This window comes from Notothenia rossii (genome assembly GCF_949606895.1).
Source record: "Notothenia rossii genome assembly, chromosome: 3".
Classification (NCBI taxonomy): domain Eukaryota; kingdom Metazoa; phylum Chordata; class Actinopteri; order Perciformes; family Nototheniidae; genus Notothenia; species Notothenia rossii.
Genome location: NC_136901.1, coordinates 19,613,872 through 19,641,658, shown reverse-complemented (window position 1 = coordinate 19,641,658; position 27,787 = coordinate 19,613,872). Strand labels below are relative to the sequence as shown.

Below are 27,787 nucleotides of genomic sequence, written 5' to 3'. Positions count from 1 at the left end.
GGAGACGTACTCTGTTCTTCCAGACAGGTAGGACTGGAGCCAGCTCAGGGCGGAGTCAGAGAGTCTGATGTTGTGTTTGAGGCGCTGAAGGAGGATGTTATGGTCGACAGTGTCGAATGCTGCAGTGAGATTCAGTAGGATGAGGAGAGATGGGGAACCAGTGTCAGCCGCCATCAGCAGGTCGTTTGTGACCCTGACCAGAGCTGTTTCAGTGCTGTGGGCGGAACGGAAACCGGACTGGAATTTCTCAAAGAGGCCGTTTAGGTAGAGATGATTCTGAAGCTGGGCGGCAACTACATGTCTAACTGTCTACCAGCATGTCATGCACTCACTGGCTGTGGCACAACAAGTAGTTTGTACAGAATAGGAAAGACAGCAGCATTCACAAAACTCAAGACGAGTTGAGCGAGCTCAAAGATCTGGCCCATTTTGGACTCTCTGCCAGCTTGGAAGAGTCTTTGCCAGTCGCAAGAGAATTGGCGCTTCTGCTATATGGAAAAAAGGAAATTGGACTGATGTGCACAAACTTGGATGAACTGAGGTTCATAATTGCATCAACAACAGATGCAGCCTCAGAAAATCTGCCGCCAACAGAGGATGCATTTCAACAACATGTACAAAGAGCAATGTTTCAGACAGCGATGGTGTCACAGCCCGAACCCAAACCCTTGTTATGGAGTCCTGTTGGCAAGGGGTGGATTGTCGGAGGTGGGGCCATTCAACCACAGAATGTCAAAATGTTTCCCCTAGCGTTTCTGAGGAACCTGACATTTAACATTATATTCTAGTATCTACAGTTGCAAGAAAAAGTATGTGAACCCTTTGGAATTACCTGGATTTCTGCATAAGTTGGTCATAAAATGGAGGAAGCCACTGCTGTCCAGAAAAAACATTGCTGCACGTTTGAAGTTTGCAAAAGAGCACCTGGATGTTCCACAGCACTACTGGCAAAATATTCTGTGGACAGATGAAACCAAAGTTGAGTTGTTTGGAAGGAACACACAACGCTATGTGTGGAGAAAAAAAGGCACAGCACACCAACATCAAAACCTCATCCCAACAGTGAAGTATGGTGGAGGGAGCATCATGGTTTGGGGCTGCTTTGCTGCCTCAGGGCCTGGACAGATTGCCATCATCGACGGAAAAATGAATTCTCAAGTTTATCAAGACATTTTGCTGGAGAACTTAAGGCCATCTGTCCACCAATTGAAGCTCAACAGAAGATGGGTGATGCAACAAGACAACGACCAAAAGCACAGAAGTAAATCAACAACAGAATGGCTTCAACAGAAGAAAATACACCTTCTGGAGTGGCCCAGTCAGAGTCTTGACCTCAACCCAATTGAGGTGCTGTGGCATGACCTCAAGAGAGCGATTCACACCAGACATCCCAAGAATATTGCTGAACTGAAACAGTTTTGGAAAGAGGAATGGTCCAAAATTCCTCCTGACCGTTGTGCAGGTCTGATATGTACGGTGGCCCTGAAGTGCAATACACCACAGCATTTCAGAAAACACCACAGCATTTCACAAAACGCCACAGCATTTCACAAAAAACAACAGCATTTCAGAAAACGCCGCAGCATTTCACAAAACGCCACAGCATTTCAGAAAACACTACAGCATTTCACAAAACACAACAGCATTTCAGAAAACGCCGCGGCATTTCACAAAACGCCGCAGCATTTCAGAAAACACAACAGCATTTTAGGAAACACTACAGCATTTCACATTGGACGGAAAGGGTATTCCTTTAGGGAGAACACTTCTTGTTTTTGATTGGACAGAGCCAGCCGGAGAAGCACTGCTGTGATTGGTTGTTTTTGCTGCCAGTCAAGAAATTACGCTTCGTGATTGGTCAACGCCCGACAGCGCAATATGTCCCAACCATGGTCCCAACACATTAGCCGTTAGCACATACTCAGAGCTCACAGCTCCTCATATCTGTTCAGAAACTGGACAAAAGTTAAACATGTACAAACCACAGACCGTCTATGTCATGGCGAATACAGTCGCTGCTTTATTTATGTCTGTATGACGTTGTTGTTAGTGTGGATGGAGCAGCTACAGGTTAGATTAGCCGAATGGATCCGATTCCATTCAGAAAACACGCATTTTAAAAGCTTTTCGCCTGCCGTCTTGTCTGCAGACTTATCAAAGCGTTAATTAATGGTTTTTACAAACCGTTATCAGTATGTAGTTACTTTGGCATCACTTTGAAACGTGTATTACAATTACATCACGGTCAAATATGTTCATTTGGTTGTAGTTGGTATCTCCCATAGGATTTACATGGAGATACGCCCCGCCCCCTCTCCAGCGTGTCTTGTTTGAATGACAGGAGCAAACAAAGCTGACAGCCGCGGTGAAACAAGAGCGATTAGAGCAATGCGAATATTGGGTAGTCTACCATAGTATTTACATGGAGATAAGCCCCTTAAAAACCATGAATTAATAAAGCATTAATTCTGTGTTTACTGCTGTCATTCAAACAAGATGCTGGAGAGGGGGCGGGGCGTATCTCCATGTAAATCCTATCGGGATCGGATCCATCGGGCTAAAGGCTAAACTAACCTGTAGCTGCTCCGTCCACACTCACAACAACGTCATACAGACATAAATAAAGCAGCGACTGTATTCGCAATGACACAGAAAGTCTGTGTTTAGTATATGTTTAAGTTTTTTCCAGTTTCTGAACAGATATGAGGAGCTGTGAGCTCTGAGTGTGTGCTAACAGCCAACAGCTGATGTGTTGGGCCAAGCGTCATTTCTTGACTGGCAGCAAAAACAACCAATCACAGCAGTGCTTCTCTGGCTGGCTCTGTCCAATCACAAACAAGAAGTGCTCTCCCTAAGGAATACCCTTTCCGTCCAATGTGAAATGCTGCAGCGTTTTGTGAAATGCTGCGGCGTTTTGTGAAATGCTGCAGCGTTTTGTGAAACGCTGTTGTGTTTTGTGAAATGCTGTGGCGTTTTGTGAAATGCTGTGGCGTTTTGTGAAACGCTGTTGTGTTTTGTGAAATGCTGTGGCGTTTTGTGAAATGCTGTGATGTTTTCTGAAATGCTGTGGCGTTTTGTGAAAGGCTGTGGCGTTTTCTGAAATGCTGTGAAGTTTTGTGAAATGCTGCGGCGTTTTCTGAAATGCTGCGGCGTTTTGTGAAAGGCTGTGGCGTTTTGTGAAATGCTGCGGCGTTTTCTGAAATGCTGCGGCGTTTTCTGAAATGCTGTTGTGTTTTGTGAAATGCTGTGGTGTCTTGCACTTCAGGGCCACCGTAGATATGCAACTATAGGAAACGTTTGGTTGAGGTTATTGCTGCCAAAGGAGGGTCAACCAGTTATTAAATCCAAGGGTTCACATACTTTTTCCAGCCTGCACTGTGAATGTTTACATGGTGTGATAAAAACATATAATTGTTTGTGTGGTTTTAGGTTAAGCAGACTGTGTTTGTCTATTGTTGTGACTTAGATGAAGATCAGAACACATTTTATAACCAATTTATGCAGAAATCCAGGTAGTTCCAAAGGGTTCACATACTTTTTCTTGCAACTGTATATACTTGACCTCTCACTGAATTATTTGATGATTTATATACTGTACTTTGAATTAAGGTTCCAGTTTCAATAAAACCTGTACTATTTACACCTATGTTTTAGAGGCTTGCAATTTAGAACTAATACACTTTATGTATTTGGTTACTCTTATTCTGACTATTTGCTGATGTAGTTCAGCCACCTGGCATTTCCCTCTCCAAATATAATGACCATCAGAGTGAGCATTCTTAACTTATAGGTTATTATGCCACTAATCCCCCCTTCGGAATTTGACTGTCTCAGAGAAGAGGTAGGCCTATGTCTAAAGAAATCTAATTTGCAATAGAACTGTACCAGATATTTCCATACAACTACTGGTTAGTGTTCAATAGCACCCTAGACAATTCAGTAATGGTATATTTTTTAGGGATTTCTGTTTTTCTTATAAATGAGAGAAAAGTGATTTCCTATGTTCCTATCACCAAAAAGCACAATTTCCGTCTAAACTAAAGCTAAGTTTACAGGAGTATAATTCAGTATTTTTTTAGTTAAATAATTGTCTGACTATTTAGTGATGTAGGACAGCCACCTGGTTCATACCTCAGCAAATCTGAAGAGGAAAAGAGTTGTCATTCTCAAGTTATGGGCTTTTTTGTCACCTTTCCCATATTCGGCCTGGTCTAATTTGGCTCTTTTTCAGGGATTGGGGTAGTTCTAAAGAACAACCCAAAAAACATTTTTTCCCCCAAAATAAAATTTGACAACAATCAATTTCATTAATGGGAGAACCTAAAGATAAGAAAAATCATTGTTGTCATTTGTTCTACCTCGGGTAGGGGTATCTCAAAATCTGAGGGCCCTTCCTGCTGGACTAACTAAGACATAACGTTTTAACTTCAACATTCAGAGGATGTTTTGAGGGTGTTATTGAGGTCTGAGATGACAGAAGTTTTTTTTTATAAAACGTTCCTTTAATGTGATATGTTAAAGGTCAAACGTTTTGCCTTCAATATTCTAAGGATGTGTTTTGGACGTTGTTGGGGTAACACATTAAAGATGTTCTTTATAAAACCTTCCCTCAATGTTACATGATAACAAATGAAGAACATTTTCAAAGCAACATTCAGAAAATGTTTTCAGGAGGTTATTCTTTTTTTATAAAACGTTCCTGTGATGGCAGTATTCCCATATTGCTACCACGCCCCTGAATGCACCACAGTTTCCATTCCCTACAAGTCTTTCACTCTCTTTTTGCTTTATGCCACCGCTATTTTCAACTGAAGAATTACAAGAATGGGGAATTGCTTCAACCAATTGGGCTTAGAAACCTAAAAAAGTCTGACAAAGAACCTTTCCACCACCATGTTGCAGCTCAGAGTACTGACAGTAACTGCCTGACGTGTGAGACCTCATTTTATTTCAAACTACACTTGCCAACTATATCTCTGCTTTGAAGAAAGAGCAACGTCAGACAAAGCCTCAATGATATTCATAGTTTCTCTCTTTGCTTGCTGACATCCCTGTATGATTTTCTGATATTGCCATGCTTGATTGCTAAAAGCATAATCTCTTCCAAATGAAATGTTGGATCAGCAGGACCGGAGCCTTTCATGTTGATGGAAGTTGGGCATTGATAACAAAAAGAGACAGAGAAGGAAAATATCCCAATTCCTTCGCTACGTTTGTATCATTTGTTAGTTACTTATCTCATGCAAATCCTTATCTGTCCAAAGCAAACTTTTCTTTATCTGTTAGTGCTCTGCTGAAAGACAGCTTGAGTGCAGAGTGCTACAATAGGAAAATAAAATGCATTATATTATGGTTTCTCAAAGGTCACCATACGACAAAAATTCATTGGCTCCATTTTAGCTTGCAAGAAGAAAAGGTGACATTTGTCATGTCTGGAGAGAAGGAGTGGGCTGTAAAATGCCAAGACGTCCCTGGACGGACGCATCCGTGCTACAGATGTATGGATCAGTGAGACCACAAGGACATCTGGCCTCACTCTGCCTCTGTGTGGCTGAATCACAGACCAGGCAGGAGACACACTCAGAACACCCCTGAGCACAAATGGGCAAATGGAAGACGGACATGAATAGATGAGCCCAATCTCCATTTGGTCCCAGGAGCCCTATTGTATTATTCATTGAGGGAGATCGTAATGGAACATAATCCAACTTTCTTATCCCTTTTTATTGCAGACAATTTCCTCTGTATTATAAAAAGACTGTTTTACGTGGCAATCCAATAATGTTAATTTGATTGAAGCTTGTGCGCAGACAGAAGTGTGTGAAATTCAACTCTTATTCAGCACAGTATTTACACAGCATTTTCATTAAAGTGAGAAAGAATGAAATTGCTTTTCATTGCAGGTGAATGTCTTTAAAGGACGGTATAGAGACAAATATTTAGGGATGCACCGAATATTCGGCCGCCGAAAATTATCGGCCGAAAATGGTTAAAAAGGCCCTTTCGGCTTTCGAATATAACCGAATGTCAGGGAACAGGGTTACGTTGGTAAGCTAACGTGTTGTTGTGATGACGTAATCAAAATGCGGCGACAAGCACGGCGAGCGACCATGCTCGTGGCTGGCTCACAGCCAACCTGTCTGGCGCTTGGAGATATTAAAAAATATCAGAGAAAGAGGTGCGGATTGCGATTTGTAAAACGTGTTCAGCTGACATTTCTCGAGGGGGTGTAACTGCAAAGACTTTCACCAATTCGGGATTACTCCACCACTTGAAATCAAAACACCCGGACAAATATGGGGAGTAAGATCAAATCACAAGCACTGACAGCGAGAGACTGTTCAGCGCTGCCTCTCATGTGCTTGATGAGAAGAGGAACAGACTTATGGTTGATAAAGCAGAGAAGCTACTGTTCATTAAAAAGAACCTCCCACTTTTCCTTAATAAGTAGACAAGGCTGGCTTATCATAAGCTTATCTAGTTCTACATGTCTACTCTATACCCACTTTCCTGAACAATTTTCATTGTGAGTTATAATTCACCATCTCAGGTTATCATTAGGGGGAAATGACAGCAGCACATTGTTCAATATATTGTACTTTCGGTATCTAAATGATACAATGTTGTTTACATTGCTCATGAGGACAGACCACCTTATTTGCAGATTCTTGAAATTGTAATTTCATTTGTAATTGATTGTGGACTTTGTATCCAGTTTTCACTTTATGTATCTTTATACAATGTTTACTACTTTGCTTATGAGGACAGAGAGCCTTATTTACAGATTCTTGAAATTCAATTGTAATTTCATTTGTAAATAGTTACATTCATGTGGATTTATCCAGTTTGCACATCTGTATGCATGCACTTATAGGTGAATTTGTTGTTGTTGAAGGCCTGGCTGTTACAGTCTTTATTTACACTATTTTGTTGTAGGCCTACTGGCCTAGATGTTTATGCAGTTCTAAAGCACCTTGGCTTTGTTCTGAATGCACTTTGTTGTAGTTATCCTACAGAGAAAAGAAAATGCACTTGACTTGGAATTAATGTACTGTATGCGTTCAAAAGTGCTGAATAAATGTTTTATGGACCCATAATAGTGATTATTATTTAAGTTAAGTTTTGCCATAATCATGTATTTTTCCATAATCAGGTAGCTGAACAACATTGGTAAAAAATGTATACATTATATATATATACATCTATATATATCTATATATATATTTCGGCCTTTCGGCATTCGGCCAACTGTTTCCTATTTTCGGTATCGGTTTCGGCCAAGAATTTCCCATTCGGTGCACCCCCACAAATATTATACTCAAATGTCTCCTACGGTTTAATTAAAAACTGGGGAAACGGTGTGATTGACGGTATCAAACATTGAAGCCTGGTGAAATGTGAAAAATGATAAATGACCTTTTACATTCCCGGAGAGACACAACAGGCAATGATGAGTGTGCGTGGTCAGGGTAAAGGTCTGCCACAGCTGGATTGAAGATGTCTGGCCAGCTTTAAACCATTTGCTAATTTGTCAGGTTGTGTTGCCTCTGCTCTTTTGAGAATGAAGCTAATTGGCAAAAATACAATGTTCTGGTTGTCTAAAGGTGGGTTGTTAATGTTGGTGACACCACGGTTTATTTCTTGAAGGATAACTTTGGTTTCTTACTAGCCGGTTCTGTTTTCACCTTGTGAATCTGTGTTGGGGTCATCATCATCAGACATGTACTCAGTGTTGGGAGAAGAAATCAGATTATCAAGTAAAAGTAGCAATACTACAGACTAAAAATAGTCCTGCATTTGTTTGTACTGGCATCAAAATATACTTTCAGTGCCAAAAGTTAAAGAACTAATTATGCAGAATGGCCCATCGAAGAACCATATACTGTATTTAAAATGAATATAATCATTGATGCATTAATGTGTTCATTACTTGGTAAAAGTGGTGTTTGTTAACAAAAGCTACTGGGTAGTTTAACCTACAATTATATATGATATTGTAAAAGTTAATTTCTATGTTGTATTGATAATCTAAACCTGCTCAGTAACTAGTAACTAAATCTGTAAAATGTGGAGTAAAAAGCGCAACGCTTGCGTGCAAATTGTAGTGGAGTAGAAGTGACAATTAGCATAATGTGAAATTACTCAAGTAAGATCTAAGTATTTACACATTTTAATAACGTACAGGACTTGATTTAATGTACGTAGTTACATTCCAGCACTGAACGTACTGTAGCAGGAACTACCACAGAGGAGGTTGTGAGTACTTTCAGTCACAGAGCTTTACAGGTGTGTAGTTGAGATGAAAATGGGTGTGGTCCAAGCAATGGTACCATAAGTAGGGGTGGAGGAAGTGGGGAAATGGTCATTGGCCCTAACTCCTTCACTGTATGCCCCTTGAGCCATTTGGCAATGTCAAACTTTACAGTTGAGATCAAAATGAAAGGCCGATTGGAAGATGGGTGTGGTCTGAGCAAGGGCACTACAACATTATCTGTCATTCTAATTACAAAGTAGGTTTTATTTTTGAAGCTATGGCCATTGGTTTGATCAGTTATTACAGCTGACATCTTAGACCACGGCAACATTACATAACATGACAAGCCACAGTTTAGATTCATTTAATCCATTTTATTTAGAGGTAACATCAAATGACGGTAAGGATACAATTAAACCCTCTGAAACAAGCATGGCAACATCAAGTCAACCTAGGCAGTCTGTAAACTGAAACAGATGCTTCAAACAGAGACAGTGTGGTTTATCAATTCGCCCTGACTACAGTGATAGTGATGGTTTGATAACAACCGATTGGACCAGTTGTGTTTGTATCCCTGTTAGACCTGTCCAAAATCTCCTCAATTGTACTGGTGACTCAAAGCAAAGGTCATTACTACTGATGGAACTGTCTTCAACATAGTTTTGTTTTCCGGGAGTTTTTGTTGTCTTGACTTAATGAATTGGACAGATTTGGCTCCCACCTGGAGACTGTCTCACCTCAAAGGCATGCATACAGTTTCACTTGGCTGATGAACAAGGTTTTGTAAAGACTGAAAAAATAAAGCATAAGAAAGAAGTTCTTTGCTAGAAAAACATTGATGCCTTTAATCTTGATAAATTAAAGAATTATTCATCTTTGCTGAAAATGTGTCAGCATAAGGAATATAATGGTTAACAGCCTCAGAGATGCTCTGTGCTTTGTGGTTGTAATAATATACTCTGATCAGTACATCACTGTCTGATTCTGGAGAGTGAGTTTGTAATGTTGGCCGAATGAATCGGGTCAGGATCTCTAGATCAATGTTGATGGTGGATGAATATGATTTGTGGTCAAGGCTGTTGATTTCCAGTCCTGCTGTCCAACTCTAATTTTGTACTTAATTTTATCCATACAAATGACCTTGGAAATGGTTTTAAATGATTATAGAGATAGTAGCTATTTAAAAGCAACATAGTAGATCATTTCTCAGTTTCACATTGATTCAATGAATACAACACATAAAGAAAACCTTGCAGAACTTGATACAAGTCATAGTTGGTATCAAGTTGAGTTGCTCTGCTATGGAAATGAGATGATTATGAGGTTTGAATAAATCTTACCAGCCTCATTATAATCTTGTGTGTGACTCTTCTGCGTTTCCTCTTCTAGATACAAACCTCCGCCTCTTTAGGAGGAAGTGTGCAGACTGCATTTAGTGATATGGTCTATCAGGAGTGCTCATTAAAATAGAGCCAGTGACCCCAGAAACAGCACAGTTATATAGAATAAATTAGTAGGTAAATTGCTCACATACAATCTGATTTGGCACAAAGGAATATTTCCAAACTCTTCATTATTTGGCAGAATTTAAACCATTAGGATGAATATTCTCTTCAGACTATTGTACCTTTTTCAGTCAATACCAATCCAGGCATCTGTATTTAAAATGCTAGTTAAGTAGATTTACACATTGATTTAGGAGAATAGGAAACCTAGAATGAATTGATGTTATTATCTATCCAAAAAATGACAAGGAGGCTTTAATCTCTCCAGTTTTAAATGATATTACTGGGCAGCAGTCCTTCGTGGAATGGCTGAATGGTAAATGTCAGATGAGGAGACAAACTGTTTTGAATTAGAAAAAAAACTCTTGTCAACTTGTGCCTTTTAAGAGGCTCTCATTCTTGGAATGGATGGAAAGGGGTGGAAAGACCTCTTCAAATATCAAGAGTAAGAGATTGCAAAGAATTTGGATCTTTTGCCAAGAAAATGAGACTTTGATTTTAGAGCATGGGCAGAGAAATGATTCATTACAAAAGATCAAATGTACATTTGAAATCATTTAAACAATAATAATTATCCAAAATGGAAATCACACACTGGTAATGGATTTATACCGTATAACTTTGAACATTGACAAGACCAAACACATTATATTATAGAAGCAATCCCTGATGAAGCTATAAAAAATATAAAGAGGGCTTGATTAGAATTCATTTGTATTGTATAGGGATGATGCAATGTAACATGTTACCTGTATATTATGTTATAAGGGGAAAACAATTATGACTTTATCTTGAGAGGTTAATAAAAGTGTACTGAATAGACACAAATAATGAAAACGCTATGGAAAGATTTGTTGTGATGCGCTTAAGTTATTTATTCCTTTTTATGACTAAAGTGATAAGATTATACACTTATTTATTGGTAAATTAAGTCAAAACTTAAATATCTTCTTTCTTTGTATTTATTTTAATATCTGTACTATTTTTGCTCTTATTCTTTGAAAACTCCTCTCTATGAGGTTAATTATACTACTTTTTTTTTATTATTTTGTATGTACTGATACAGCTGTGAAAAGTCTGAATGTACATTATGATGAATAAACAATTTATACAAAAAAATATATATATCAGTGGATGTGAAATAAGTCATCATCAGCCCTGATTCTGAATAATTACAGCAACACACCCAGCCTTTCCCCTCTCTCATGGCACAGTTACAGAGCCACAGTGTAGCGGGGGTCAAAGCGCTGAGCTGCTTCCTAGAAGAGGAGTAATGGGCTCTGACCTCAGCAGAGGGGGGGGGGGGGGGTACACACACATAGCCGTGTTTGTATATGTACTGCAGAGGTACTGTGTTTTTATACCAATGATCTCTTTTCTCCCTCAGCTTCTGATTGGTTAGCAAAGCTCCTCTATCCTGGTTAAAGAAGTTATATGATAAACCACCTGGGGAGGGGAGAGGGAAAGCAAATACAAGTGATAAGTGAGTGAAAGAGGGCATGGAACTGTCAGAGCTTAGTGAGCAGGCAATCTAGAGACTGTTTCTCAGGTGTTGTACTACAGAGATGTCGCCTCAAATATCCCCACATGGAAATCAGGTGCTGTTTGTATGCGATCTCCAACTAGAAAAATAACAACGGGCACATTCAGGGTTCTACACAGTGTGAGGACATTATAAAAATAAATACTTTCCAGAACCCAAGGTGAGTGGCTCAAAATTGTTTATTTTTCAATCCAGTTACCGTTGATAACTTTTTTTTAAAGAACAGCATAATAAACATCTGAGTATCTGAAACCAGTGAAGGTTTGACAAGTACACTTAAACAGAGAAGCAAAATATTAAAATAAATATCAAAACTATTTTCTTACAAATACAAAAATAAATTCCAAAAATGGAGTTTCTCTGTAACTTCAAGTTTGCAATAAAGGTCTCATTGCTCATAAAATCATGGATGATGGATGGATAGATGGATGGAAGGAATGGGTTGATGGATGGATGATGGATGGATGGATGATGGATGGATGGATGATGGATGATGGATGATGGATGGATGGATGGATACTTTATTAATCCCAAATATAAAATTGTTTAATTTAGCTCAGCGCAAGTTCAGGCAGGAAGACCTATCACTTGTATTGCGCGTCATGGCAATACTCGCTCCCTTCACTAAATGATAGGGAGCGCCACTCCTCAGCTAACCTATCACTTCCCTCCGTTCACAAGCCTAATCATCGCACCTGTTAATCCCTCTATATATGCTCTCCCCTTTTCCATCAGTCTTCCAGGTGTCAACGTGCAAGCAGCAGCAGGGCTTCGTCCCAGCTCCGGGTATTTATTCATCAGCTCCGCAGTCTTGCGGATTAAGCTACAGGGGGCGTTCCCCAGTTGGCCAGCGGTTCTAACCGGCCACCCCGCAAACCCGGATGCGGAAGAAAAAGACAAGGATACTGAGCTCCACGGAAGTTCCTCCGGCTTAATGGAAATGGGCTACTTCAGGCAAACAATTGACACACGCCTTCAGTCTCTCGAGAGGGCATCACTGGCATCAGGGCCGCTCAAATGCGGCGCTTCCGGCCTTCACGCGGAACGGGCCCTCATCGCTTGCGAAGCTTCACCCACAACCCCTCTTGCAGGCAGGCAGGGCTCAAGCTACATCTCATCGAAGCTACTTCTCCTTCCGGCTCAGTAGCAGTACTGGTCTCTAAGTGCGTCTTAGGTGGCAAGCAGGTAGTGATGGCGAGATGAAGCCTTATGAAGCTTTGAAGCTTTCCAGCCAATTGGTTCGCAAAGGGTTCATCTCATGAGGCTTCATCATGGGCTTCATTTGAACATAAACCCCTGTTGGTCAAAGCTTGTAAAACAGGCAAATTGGAAATCTCAACAGTTGCGCTCTATCTCATACCGAGTTCCCAATGAGTAAAGCCTAAGAATAACTCTAAACAACGGACATAAAATCCTATTTTCATGTTAACAATATTGTTTTCATTCCAGTTGAACGATTGTGATTGAAAAGCCTATAGGAGGCTGGTAAACATTGCAAAGAGGGATTCGTATTCCTTAATATTATTCATAAACTTAACCACGTTGTAGCCTGAGAAGGCTAAACCATATCAGGAATACATTTATTAACTGCATTATCTCACTTAGCGTAGCTTCTATAAGCAAACCCTGCGGTCGTGGGTCGGTTGCTTTCCAGCGAGCCACAGCCCACACGCTGAATCTACCCAAAAAACACTGGATATATCTTATCTGCATTTATTCATTTATTTATTCATGTTTTATTCCTACATTTATTTATGCTTGTATCTATTTATACTTATGACATTTTCCGACCTCTATATAAGTGAGGGTCCGAGCTCTTTTAATTCCATCGTGTCACCAGCGGACCCGGGTACAGGAGGGGTAATATGGTTCTTGTTATACATCCATGGGCATTATGAGCGTTGTGGCTCAACGGTTCAAATGATCCGAATCGCTTCCCGAAGCAGTCACGTGGTATCGACAGGCAGCGAGGTTCGTTCGTCATCGATGACGTCACTGGCCCGAAACGATACAAGCCTCGATACATGCTTCACAAAAAGATTCGGGGATTACTCGACACACGCTCCGAAGCCTCGGCGCAATACGTAACGGGTGTAACGCGTTACAGCATGGAGTTATGCAGTTCGGGTAACTACTACCCGTCACAATGCTCAGTAAGTACCGCTGTCTCAAGCTGCAACACAGCCACGGATGCTGCCCATCCGTGGTTTTGGGGGGTTTCTTTCAGGGAGAAAGAGAAGCTCATGTAAGAGGATAGAAGACAGTCTAATCACCCAACCAGCACATCAGCATCTACGTCTCACCGTGGCGTAATTAAACTGCTAATTAAGCTAGTCCTATACCAGGGCTCGACAGTAACGGTTACCAGGTTGCCATTGGCAACCATTTGAAAAATGTCAACCACTTCTTGGACTTTGGTTGCCATCAGTGGCAACCAGTTTTTAACATAAGAAATAAGGACAGCAAAACGTGCACCCCAATATAGATAAATGTTCATATTCGTTTTTAAGAGTGATATTTAATTGTTGTGACCGGTCGGAACCTGATACTTAAATTGCACGTGCATCGGCGTGATTACGGAGCCAGAAAGCGTTGCACGTTTAATCGCGTGCGCGGTGCGCCATGTGTTCGTTTTACAACAAAATGGCGAAGCAACAATAAGTTGCTTGACTGTGTGATAAAAAGTTCAGCCAACACCTCAACTTCTCCAATGAATGTTCAAAGTGATTCAACTGATGGAGCGTAAGGTAAAACCCGAACGAAAAACAAAGAGGAATGTTTTCCATTCACTTCCGGTAAAAGTTCCTTCAAAATAAGAGTCCCGATCTTATTACTACCAAAATAAAAGTGCAAAACGAAACTTTACCATAGAAAATGGTTGCATTAAATTATAATCACTTCTATAAAAAGGTAACACATTTTAAATATAGTTAGACATATTAAAGGTAATTTACAGCATCAATAATTAATATCAAATGTTTAACTATGAATGGTTTTCATTTATTTAACATTAGAAATGTATTAGTCTGGCCAATCCAAGACTTCAATGCTGAAGGGCCAATGGGTCTATGGTGGGGGTCAGCACAAGGTCAAGAAAACCCACATTTGAAAGGGAGACAACGGATGATCAAGAAACTGGTGACTTGCTCAATTCATTTGTGAGGGATCTATGAAGACAGAACAACAGCAGCACTACTGGTATTTTGTATACCAGCAATTGAGGGTGGACAAGTTTACTACCACTTAGGTTCAAATAAGTGCGTTAATTACTTATTGAAAAGCGTTTGAACATTCTTGTGTCACATGTTCATTATTAAGTTGATGTATAACTGTATAGCATCTTAATTATTTAAAATATAAGGTATCAAAAAAAAAGGGCAACCGTATTTTCAGTTGGCAACCAAAAGTGGATGCCTGGTTGCCAGCCTGGCAACCACTTTTAAAAGTTAGCGTGGAGCCCTGCCTATATCATGGGTCATGTCTCAGCATTTACCTAAGCAAATATTATTTCATGCTGCTCATATTGCACTCATATATTTGGTTTCATGCTCACATGGCTTATGTTAAGCAGGGTATGATATTCATGCATCATTGTACTCAAGCTAACAGCCGCATTACATTGTCTACATCTCCCTCTTCGCCGGGCATCGGTTCGTGCCGGCTATCCAAGATCTCTCCAGCTTACCTCTGGTAAACATGCATATAACTGGTGGTGGTGTCTTAATAGGATTTCAGGGCTCGTTCAGGATAGGTGCAGCAAACCTGCCGCAATCAAGGTAATTGTTCCTCTTCCCTACAACAACCGCTTCTCATCCTACATTCGTCCGAACCTCAGTGCCGTGCTGGCTATCCAAAGGTCTCTCCAACCTTCAAATTGGTACGTATGCATATAACTGGTGGTGGTTCTTAGCATGTCAGCACGTATATTCGCCCCGCGGCTCATGTTTATCCTTGCATGTCTAACCCTGTACGTCCAGGTTGTAACCTTCGGGTCTGTATAAAATGTGTCCCTGCGAAGTCAGGTTGCCCCGTATGTCCGGGATGCCCTGTACGTCCAGGATGCCCCGTTCGTCCGGGATGCCCCGTACGTCCGGGAAGCCCCGTATGTCCGGGACGCCCCGTATGTCCGGGATGCCCCGTACGTCCGGGATGCCCCGTACGTCCGGGAAGCCCTGTATGTCCAGGACGCCCTGTATGTCCAGGATGCTCTGTACGTCCAGGAAGCCCTGTACGTCCAGGGAGGATGCCTAGGAGGCATCAGTACGTCTAAATCCCCACATGTATTAACCTCTCATTTCATCCATAGATTTCCACTGCATCCCACAAGGTAAGATTTCATCACGTTCAGTACTTCATACTTTCACTTCTTTTGGGGGTTCATCGGAAACAGTTCTTCCCTTCGCGAATGACATCCTACAAAACCTGGGCCTAATCGCCAAACACCATTTCATTCACTTGTTATAAACTGTCATCATTATGTTTCATTTATATAATGTGACCCAATAATAAACATGTATTCCATACATCACGTCTCTCCTGATTGAAATGAAGCTCAGCGCAAGTTCAGGCAGGAAGACCTATCACTTGTATTGCGCGTCATGGCAATACTCGCTCCCTTCACTAAATGATAGGGAGCGCCACTCCTCAGCTAACCTATCACTTCCCTCCGTTCACAAGCCTAATCATCGCACCTGTTAATCCCTCTATATATGCTCTCCCCTTTTCCATCAGCTGTCTTCCAGGTGTCAACGCGCAACCCTCCTCCACCCCTTCGCCTCCTGCTTCCAACTCAGGGCCAAGCTCAACCTTCTCCCTTCCAACCGGACCTAACCACTTATCACCACCACCAGTGTCTAGACCCGGGGGGGTTCATCGGAAACGGTTCTTCCCTTCCCGAATGACATCCTACAAAACCTGGGCCTAATCGCCAAACACCATTTAATTCACTTGTTATAAACTGTCATCATTATGTTTCATTTATATAATGTGACCCAATAATAAACATGTATTCCATACATCACGTCTCTCCTGATTGAAATAGCGTATTGTAGCTAATGCTAGCTAGTGTTAGCAAACTGTATATAAATATAAATGTGAATTGACTGAATAATTATAATGCTTCTTTGTTATTTACATACAACTGCGGCACTGGGACTAACCCTATTAGCATTAAGGCCATACGATTAACCAATTCTGAAGAAGGTAATTCTCTACATTTAACGTTTCACACAAAGAAACCCCCAGAAACGTATTTTACTGGCCAAGCGTTCCTATTACTTGCTCTATTAAAAGGTCAGTGCCCTTGGGTGCTTCTCGTTGTGTTCCCATGTGAAACTGAAAGGATGCTGGAACACACATCCTGCAGACAGACCCAAGACAGGGCCAACTGCTGCTACCATCACAAGAACTCATGAGCAGAGAAAGACAAATCCAACCAGTATTATAGATGTCTCAACAAACATCACAGACAACTTTGAGAGCAAAATATTCTGTTTTCTGAGAAGGTCTTATTCAGTCAAGCCTCAGGCTGCTAGGACTCATTTGAAAAAAGGGAATACCAGAGTTTGAGAATGGATGCATTGAAGTAGAACTATTCATTATTGTAGTGAGTTGCTGAATGGAAATATCACATGTTGAATTTTAATAAATACAGTATGTGCTTGAGGCGTATTGCTCTCACATGGAGGCCTTCTGGAGGTTTACTCAAATACTTTTGTTGAAGTTAAAGACATTATTAATGTAGCTTGGCTTTAGCCTGAAAGATTTGTTGGTCAAGGTGTGAAAATGTGCTGATTTTCTTTCCATGAATACAGCCAGAGGGTAGAACTTTTTCCTTCCTGATGTGTAGTTGCTCACTGATACTCTTTATAGCAGAGAAACTGATTCAAAGGATGGAGAAATATGAGGTCTTTGATTGCATCCAATTTGATCTCCCAGGGATCAGGCTACATTTTCTGGTTCACTGATAAATGTAGAATAAAATCAGTTAAACATTCATGGCTGACACCACACACCCCAGTCTCCAGTAATCCAATATTATTACTGCTGTCAGTGTCAATAAGGCTCACTCAAAGGAAAAGAACATAACAACATGCAGAGTCGAAGGATGCGAGCAATACACCCAAAAAGGGGCAGTGATACTATGAAAAATATAAAGACGTTACACAACTGACATTTATGACATTTTTTGGAGTGAAAGTGTTTGCTTTTAAGTGTCAACATATTGAGAGAGAGTAGGAGGGAGAAACCTTGGATGGATAGAAATAACAAGAAATAGAAAGTAGAGAACAAGAAGCCACAATGTTCATAAATCCTCAGAATAAATGGTCCTATTTTAAGAGGAACGACAGGTACAAAGCGGTAGGTCTGAGATGTGCTGATGGTGTGGGCCACTCAAAGCCCACTTACATTTGATGTTATGTACGTGCAGCAGCACAAAGTGTTAAAGGGCTAGATGAAGTTGAATTTAGAATGTAGTGGTGATTAATAATGAGACTTACAATGGTATTTTACTCGGAAAAAGCTGGACGATTTCACAGGGACGCATCATTATGACCATCTGACGCATCATTATGAACATCTTTCAACTTCACATTTCATGGCGATTTTACTTTTAAATCATGGGATTTCCTGTCAGCTACAGTCATATTCTGTGGTGGGTTGGGACAATAGAGAGCCGCAGTGACGCGTCGTAAAACCCGGAAGTAAGTTAGCATTTTTAGCACTTCCGGTTCCTTCCTCAAAAAGCAATGCATTTTTTCCATAGGGTTTTGGAAAATAGCTCGAAATAAGGTCTGTGGTTGACACAAATTTAAGAGGTAATTGACGTTTTGTTCTACGACATTAAATACATCAGCAGTGACCCCACTGGGGATTTTTGAAGAGTTTACGTGTCTGAAAAACGATGGTTGTTACCGAATGGCTGAATAGGACTACAGAAATTGTCGAGGCCGTTGTACGTCATTACGCCGAACACGTAAACACTCCCGCTAAGTTTGTTTTCCCTGTGTTCTGCTTGAAAGCAAGTACCTGCCTATCTTTATTATCTGTATATCTATATCTGACCATTAGAATCTGTATTTTTGAAATTGTCGTTTTTAACACCGTAGTTTTACAAATTATAGAATAATTAATTACCAGTGTTTTCCAATTTTACTCGGCAGTTCGTTTCGTTGGCTAACGTTAGCTAAAGCTAGCGCTACTCGTTAGCTACGCAATGGTTTGTTGCTTTGCTCCGGGTTGCAGCCACAGGTCTTCGCATGAAACGTGCTTGTTCTATCGTTTCCCGGCCAATGTTTTCCAAAGGAGAGTCTGGATTCGTGCCATGAGGTAAGCTGACGTTACATTTTTGTCCATGTCACGGTGAAATGTAAATAATGGGTAGTGACTGTATCGCCGTTATAGAGATGGCGCTGCTGAAAAGACCGCAACACAAGTAAAGATAATGAATACATCCTATTAAAACCTGCGTGGCTTATATGATAAGTCTTATTAGTACAAGCAGCATAACGTTTCACCATGTAACTAAAGATTGTAGTCAGGGAAATCAGTTTGACATATTGAACTAATAACAAATCACCTCTGGCTGGCAGAGAACTCTCTGCTCCATAGCTTCTCTTGGACGTAAAATCACACGTACATTTTACATTTATATTCAATGTAATATCCCATCCCTCACATACTTTTGTATATATAATAACTTATATTTTGTTTTTCTTGTTATGCTGCTGCAACACAAACATTTCCCAAATTGGGATCAATACAGTAATATCTTATCTTAATTCATTAAGAAATATAACTATTATAATTATTGTAGCAGCTGACTCCTATTTTCAATATGGATTAATCTCCCATTTATTTCTTTAGTTCAATTTTCATCTATAAAAATGTCAAAATAGTGAAAATGTTCACGAGACTTATCAAAGTGCAAGGTTATATCTTTAGATGTTTTGTTTTAGCCTATGTACTGTAGGTCTTAATGCTCTTACAGTATATGTGACGGTGTGACTTCCATGAAACTATATTTTATATCTTCCCAACAGACGAGCTGACAGAAAACCTAACACTCTAACAACCACAACATTGCAAAGGCGAGTAAATGTAAATTAAAAACAATTCACAATTTTTTTATTTCTTCTTCTTTCTTGCAGTGAGGTGAAGCTGACCTTGCACTTGGTGCCAGTAAGGATGTTCCTCACGCAGGCTGAATGTTTCTCCTTCCTTACTGACAAAGAAGCCCTTGATTTGCAATGCTTCACTAATTGTCATTTCCCTGGCTCTGTAGGGACACTTTACCTCAAGCACAGCGGAAGACCCTACCAGACCATCTGGAGATGCCCCCAACAATCCTGATTGGGAGAGCCACAAATCTGACTCATGGACCTGCATCTGAGTTGCAGTGGTGAATGCCCTGACGCCCTCACATTCATTCATAGTCCCCCACTGTACAGACAAAACACCATCAAGGGCCTGTTGTTGCCTTAGCACCCTGGCAATAAAGGAAGCAGTCACACGCTTTGACCTCAGGACAGCTCCAAAGTTGCTGGCAGTCAACCTTCCTTTCCTGAACAAATGCCAGTTTGGGCTGGTTCGCTGACCAGTGGTAGCCACCTGAATTGCCCTCTGTTGCTCTTCAGACAATGCCATGCTTGCCACAATTGCCTCAGGTCCCTGATGCCCGACAGATTTGATAATTTCAGGAACAGTAAGTGTTTCCAAGCTGCAGTGTTCCTCTTCTGGCTCGGGGGAGAGAAGCCAAGAAATTCCTGAGAACCTGCCCCCGAGTCTGTCCCTCAGCCAGTCACGATCTTCGGAGGTAGGCTCTCTTGTCAGCGGGTTAAATTAGTTATTGGTTTCAACAGTCACATTAAAACAGTTACTAAATCAGCTTACTATCACCTAAAGAACATATCTAGGATTAAAAGACTAATGTCACAGCAGGATTTGGAAAAACGTGTCCATGCTTTTATCTTCAGTAGACTGGACTACTGCAATGGTGTCTTCACAGGTCTCACTAAAAAATCTATTAGAAAGCTGCAGCTGATTCAGAACACCGCTGCTCGAGTCCTCACTGACACTAAGAAAGTGGATCACATCACTCCTGTTCTGAAGTCTTTACACTGGCTTCCTGTGTGTCAAAGAATAGATTTCAAAATACTGCTGCTGTTTATAAAGCACTGAATGGTTTAGGACCAAAATGCATTTCTGACCTCCTGCTAAATGATGAACCATCCAGATCTCTCAGGTCTTCAGGGACTGGTCAGCTTTCTGTCCCCAGAGTCAGAACTAAACATGGTAAAGCAGCGTACAGTTATTATGCTCTAAATATCTTGAACAAACTCCCAGAAATCTGCAGGTCCGCTGCAACTTACTACTTTTAAATCCAGGCTGAAGACTTTTCTTTTTGTCGCTGCTCTTAATTGAACTATTAATATCTTAGACTGCACTGTAACTTTTATCCATGTATTTTTTCTTTTAATGTTTATTTTATTAGCTTTTCTTTTTAATGACTGATTTTAAATGCCATTTTCTTAATGTCTTTCATTTTTTGTAAAGCACTTTGAATTGCCTTGTGTTGAAAAGTGCTATATAAATAAACTTGCCTTGCCTAATAAAGATTTCATGTGACACATACAATTGATTTGTTGATGGGAATTAATGTGAATAAATTAACTCGGTCTTAAAAGGTTAACGGTACTCTTGCTATCACTACTCACCGACACTATAAACCTTGTCCCTCATGCTAGCCCTGACAACACCGGTAAGCACACCTTCATCTAGGCTGCACTGTAACGTGTCCTGACTTCTAGTGGTTCTCTCCTCTATCTACACTCTTCTTGTCATCTTTGTAAAACGATATCAGACTGGTAATTGACACAGCCATGACTTCTAGTTCAATTCAGTGTGGCTAAAATGAAAAGCTTTGTTAAAATATGCAAGCACGCGAAAGTCAAATTCAGCTTTATTGTCAAAAATTCTACATGTGTTATACATCCAGAAATATCGAAATATCGTTTCCCACAGTGTGACATGTATACATTAAACAAAACGGGCCTAGATAACCGGGGTATACAGTTTAAAATGTTAATATATTTAAAGTTTTCAAAGTGCAGTTTCCGTGCAAGTCAGTTGAAACGATCTTAAGTTGGCGTGACGTTGAAGTCGTGCGACCCTGCTGCTGTACTGGCTTGTAGTTCGTTTATAGCATAACGTTAGCATTTTGCTTCTGCCGACTAGATTTATTATTCAAAAATTATAAAAGTAGGGTTGACATGTGGATATTATCCGGCTGAACAAAACGTGATCCATCTCTTAAATATGTGTCAACCACAGACCTTATTTCGAGCTATTTTCCAAAATCCTATGGAGAAATTGCATTGCGTTTTAGACGAAGGAACCGGAAGAAGTTTACTTCCGGGTTTAAGGACGCGTCACTGCGGCTCTCTATAGGGCCAAATTACCAGGCGAGTAAGGAAGTTAGGTCAGCCCATAATATGACTTTACGGATAGGAGGGGGGAGATCTGATGATGTTCTGGAAAGCTAAGAGAGGGGTTCAGAGTATTTTAAAAACTACTATATCAGCTTGTAATGTTCTGTACTCCAGAAGGGATAGGGCCTTTTTTTCCTGGCTTGCTGGTCTTTTTCACTTGTGTCTATTCGCCACTGCTTCTCAACATGGCTGAAGAAGTCTGTTGGGGATGTCAAAACGGATATGAACTGGGCCTCAGAGGGTCCACCACAGGGGTTCATTTCTGTAGAGGTTCAAAACTTACTGGCCCAACTAACGTGATCAAATGAAGATAATTAAAACCAAATAGAACTCCGTCAAAAGAATGTCCAAAGACTTTAGACCTTTTATCTGCCTATACTTCTTCTTGAGGGCAGAACAAATGCTCCGTTTAAAGAAAATCCGATGTGGTTCAGCTGGTGAAGTAAGGGTAAAGGACACCATGTCGAATCACAACTCTCATCTGACAGTTGGAAGAGGAACATCCCAGGTGCTCGGTGGAGGTGGATAAAGTGGTACGTTTCGAACAAACATGGAGAACAGCCAAGGCATCCATGGTTCGGTTTCCATTTCTTGGCACCATTTTACATAATTTGGGGACTTCTGGCCCCTTGAATTACGAATGCCAACTGGAAAAAGGCAAATTTTGAGCTGTCATTTACTTTAATTAGTTGTTCCAACATGCTCAAAATATTATATTAATAGTAAATATTGTACCAAGGCTAAATCCTTACCACAGAAACACCGGTTAAAATCTGATCCCAGGTCTTAATTTCATTCCAAATGAATTACTTCTTCTCTCCCCGTTTCCTGACTATCTCAAACTCTACTAATAAACGCAAATAATCCAACAAAAAATACAAAATGACCTTAGCAATCAGCGATTAGCCTTCAGTCTAAAGGTGGTCAAAGAGAATTTGATACTAAATTGTATCTGAGTCATTGCAATTGTCTTTTGTCAGAAGATTGAACTCTCTGGGGTGAGAGGGGCTCATTGCTCATGAGTTGTGGGGGAATAAGGGAATTGTTTGTTTGCTTGTGACTGCCACAGATAAAAAAGATCATCCGCCTCAGTGTTCAGGCTCAACAACTGATAAGCAAAGGGGGACTGAAGAAGACGGATGGTTCCAGTGATGATACCATTCTGTACTTGGCATAGAGAAAGTAGAGAAAAGCATTTTTTCATTTATTGTACTCTTTCCCAAATAATACACTTCCTCACAGATAGAAAGAACATTTATCATAAGTTTCATTCCAGCCATGACAGCAGTCCACCGTTGAGCAGTGATGGGAGAATGGAGAAAGCACAAAGACAGACTTCAGTCTGTGCACGTGCCTACATGTGCTGAATATCTTACTCATTACATGTGTAAAAGTGGAAACTAATATAAATAATCCAGATGTGTCTTTGTCTCTCAGCAGGCACTGCAGCTGAAACTTGAAAATGTACATAGTCTCACTTTTTGACTGCTGAGACATCATGTAGTTGAGTTTCAGTTAACTGGTTAAGATGCACTGACGTTTAACTCCTTATCCGTGGACATTTGAGTTGCATGACCTTTGTATGAAAACTGAGAACGCAGCCTGAAAATACATAAACACCCAAGGGAGGAGTGCTTTTCACTTTCAGTCCAAACAGAACAGAGTGGTTTACTTCAATCACAAAAAGATAAAACCTTAATTTGACAAAGCTCAACACAACAAAATATGTAAAACCATATTATTTAAAAAATTTCGAAAAAAATCCCTAGTCTTGATATCAACATCAATCTGTGTGTTCAATACAGATCTGGTTGGCTTACATTAGCATCCAAAGTAAATAAATACGCAAGGACAACTTTATTATGACAATTTCCCAGAAGCCAAGGTAACGTCCATAATTTGCTAACAGTTTTTTTAAAAAAACTTTTTTTTCAGAAAGAAAATAAGTCAGTTTCCCATTGGGCATTTGCTTAAAAATGACACACTGATTAATCAGCTAATTGTTGGAGCTCTAAAAAAATACATACTGACTGACTACAGTATGATTGCATTTTCAACACATTTCATGGCCGAATTCTGACACAGGAACTGATGTTTCCAGCAGACCATGAAACCATGCTGCGAAGGCATAGAGGGAGCGAGAACTGAAAGCTGAAGGGTGTTGTTCTAGTCACAAACCGACTATGTGTCTTGATGCTGAGGTGCAGGATGTGTCAACGTGCTCTCCAGCATGTGTTAGAACAACATATTTAATGTCTCTGCTCAGAGTGATGCCTCACTTCTCTGAAACACAGCAGTTGCGGTGTGGTTAGGGAGTGCCACCGCCTCAGCAAGAATCAGGTTAACCTCAGACCCCAGTTGGTTATGACACCTGTGTAAAAGTCAAGACACACGTCTAACCGTTAAACCTCAAATGAAAAAGCACCATTTACCCTTGTGCAGAATGTCATTAAGAAACTACTGTGTTCATGTGAAAATACATTGAATTATGACTAGATTATGAAAATATAAAAGACTGAATTTTTGTGTAGGTGTAAAAAGTTACAGCCTTATTTGCTCCGTTCTTATCTGCTCAAAACCTAAAATATCTACTATGACAGTTGTATCGTAGTGTCATTAAGGTTATTGAAATGATCCGTCACCTGAACATTTTTTAAGCTGCGCACTGCTCAAAATTGTTGCAGATTGTTTACCGCTGACCTTTCAACGCGCAACCAATCAAATGACAGCTGTACGTAGCTGTGCAAGCTAGCAGGGGAGGTAAGAAACGCAACTTTACTGACTGCTATCACCGCAACGCTCTGCGCCAAACCTCGCAGTGAGCAGAGAGAAGATTGTGTACCATGTGAATGCTGCTTTACCCATTGAGAGTAAATACTGCATTTTCCTCTGTCCACAAAATGCCCATTGCATGTTGACAGTAAAGCATAGATTGGACTGTAGGTAGATGGTATCTTGCCTGAGCCAATCACTAACAGAGTGTTCTTTTTTTGTGAGTTAGTTATAATGGCTGTTTTCTACTGTGACTGTATAACATGTTGATGTGGCATCAACACAGCACACATTGAGTGCATACATAACAATTACCTTTGACCCAAATGTTTCGCTCTCCTCAAGGCCAATCAATAATCATACAAAACAAAATCATTAAAAAAACATTATTGTAGAGCTTAAATGGAGCTGTGTCCATGGCAACTTTACAACGGACAAACAGTTTACACCATATTTTCGAAGAGTTATGTTTTGTAATGACACAGAAGAAATAGAACTTTGAAATGTGTTGAGGTACGTTTTCAATCTCTTTTTTATTGTGCCTATCTTTTATAGTTGAGTATGTTGCATTTTTCTTATTTCTCCATTTTAGAAGTGATTTTGTACTTTTCAGGGATGGTTGACAGGATTTGATGGTGTGCTTTGACCCAGCAGATTACAGTTGTGGGGAGGACAGTTTGTCTTTTCCTACCGTGTCCTGTTTGGGCCTTAGGGTGGAAAGAAGTAAGCCAATGGTTTTGAAAATGGGTTTAAGAGTAGCCATATTTTCTAAATATCATTTTCTTTATAACCCAAAACTCATTTTAAAGCTCATTAGGGTTGTACCATTAGACTTTATATATTATCCATCCTGCAGTGCCTTGGTAAGACTTGTGGCATCACTGACATGGCTCTTAGTTTCAAATAGCTATTTTGTCCTAATAATTTAGCTCAATTGCTGTTCCTCTGGCAGGATACAGTATTAGGCTAATGCCATGATGCTGTGGCCGTAAAACATCATCGTCAAGCACTATTAAGAAAATGTATTAAAGCATTGCTAAAAAAAAACATAATACGGTAAAAACTCCACAAAAAACCCCACATTTTTGATATTACCAAAGTTAAGATTACTTGTAAGTATACAGAGTTTACTAGCACGTCACAGTAACTTGCCTTGGTCCATAGCAATACAATTCTCCTAGTCCTCTCTATCCTGCTGTTATTACAGGCATGTCTGAGATGAGGATGCTAAAAAGCTGAATTATTAAATAGACGATGCTACACATTTTCCCCATAGCATCTTTATCTACAAATATGGATTCAAACACAAAGCATACTGTTCAGAAAGACTCTGTTCCATTTGTTACTATCTGATCATGTGACGAAATGCCACAGAATATGTCCATATGTAGCTGATTTCTAGAATGTATTGAAGAATATCACACCTAATGAAGCTCAAAATAAAAGCATCTGATTAGTCCGCCAGTTTTTATGTAACGCGGGGGAAAAAGCAATAACTTCTGCTCAAATACCACTCAATGAACAGCAGAATTAAGGCCGATAAGTGAAAGTAAAACAGGAACATATCGTGTAAAACTAAACTCCATACCGCAGAGATTCAGGTAGATCAACGCCAATAGAGCAGTAATAGAATATTGAAGTTTACTCTTGAAAAAAGAAATCAACCTTGAACAGGGTTCACACAGAGACATAATGCTTCCTAAACACAGACACCACATGCCAACGGTTGTCCCGGTTTTAGCTACTGTAAGGATGATGCAGCCAGGACATGAGTCCATGTCACAAGCACAATGTACCAATCACAACCAGGCATCAGTGATGGAAAAGGGTTCAGATTCTTCACTACTACCTTTAAAATAACTCAATTTCAAGTCAAAGTAAAAGATCAAGAATGGTACTTAAGTCAAAGTATTTAAGTAGGACAGGGCAAACATACTTAAAGTATTAGGGTTAAAACTACTCAAATCTTCACAATTAATAAATTGCAGACATTTTTTTTCTGTTAACCCACTCATGCTTTTAGCAACGTTTTTTCTAGAAAAGTTTAGTATGAGCAATGTTTCCCCTACCATTGTCTTGGCGGGGCACTGCGCCCTGCCAACGGAGCCCCGCGCCCTGCCTGAAATTCAAGGTGTTTTTTTTATTTAAAAAAATATATATATAGCACCAAATTGCAACTGAAGTAATCTATTTACGGTCACTTTTCAATGTTGAACATGTGCTCTTTTATTAAATAAACTAAACGCCTATGTTATTTATCCAATGTGCATGTTTCAGTGTCCACTGCTTTGCGTATTCACATTCTCCCTCCGCTCTGTTTCTGAAGGGCGGGGCTCCGCTCCACTTCCCCCCACCCACACACACACACGCGAATGCACACACTCACAATTAGAGACAAGAGCGGAGGAAAGGAGGAGAACAACAAAGTGTAAAAAAGTCAAACAAATCTGCATTATTGCGCCGAGCTCTGCTGTCTGCCCGTTTGTGTCCCCCCCCCCACTTTCAAATTCATTTATTATTATTTTTTAACCGCAAGCCGTTATCGTCACGGGAGAAGGACACACACAGCCTGCCCAGGTGGACGCGCGCGAACGCGACAACGAACGTAGCCTGTGCATTCTAAAATTAGCTCACAGATGGTGAGCAGGTACCGCGGTTTTGAACTAAAGTATTGAATTTGACACGAAACAACAATGAAACGCCAGCAGAAGCATAGTCTAATGAGTTGGGTGAAAAAAAAGACAGGAGATGTGAGTTGGTTTATTCAGTAAATTAGCTCAGGATAATTGGATGTTCTGTCACCTGTTGTTGATGTGAGGCTAATGGAGGATTTGCTAGCTTGATGTTACCGGCATTTAGCGGCAGTGACTCAACAAATTGCCACTTAAAATGTATCGTCAGCAATGTATGACAAGCAGACTGCTTGTTTAATGTTAGACTCACACCAATAGCTCAATATGATCATAACACGATTGCTTTCATATCAGAGATCAGATGAGGTGGAGCTGCCTCCAGCAATAGAGGATGAGGCAGAGAGAAGCAGCAGCAGCATAGGGTTGCAGCAGATATGTTATATGCTGTACTCAGGTGATTTAAATGTATCAATGAAAGGAAGAAGTGTAGGCTACATGATAAGAAGGGAATACAGTTTGAATTAAAGTAATACAGTACAGTGTAACATTGTACTTTATTACTTTTTAATGTACAAATACTTTGTTACTGT

At 40.3% G+C, this 27,787-nt stretch overlaps 1 protein-coding gene and 1 long non-coding RNA gene across 5 annotated transcripts in view; one reads left to right on the top strand and one right to left on the bottom strand.

The window, feature by feature from the left end:
- The window catches only part of adam19a (ADAM metallopeptidase domain 19a), a 355,481-nt gene that overhangs the window by 144,677 nt on the left and 183,017 nt on the right, over positions 1-27,787 (bottom strand). The window contains exon 1 of one of the 4 annotated variants that reach the window (XM_079669127.1): positions 833-1,053. The exons of the other annotated variants lie outside the window; for them this stretch is intronic. Within the exon in view, the coding sequence (XP_079525253.1) occupies positions 833-1,044 (212 nt within the window). The 5' untranslated portion in view covers positions 1,045-1,053. Of the gene's footprint in view, positions 1-832; positions 1,054-27,787 lie in introns of those variants that run through there. 4 annotated transcript variants of the gene reach the window in all.
- Positions 18,285-20,938, top strand: LOC307031764. Its single transcript, XR_013806069.1, has 3 exons — positions 18,285-18,631; positions 19,345-19,392; positions 19,587-20,938. It is a non-coding gene; the product is annotated as an uncharacterized lncRNA (long non-coding RNA).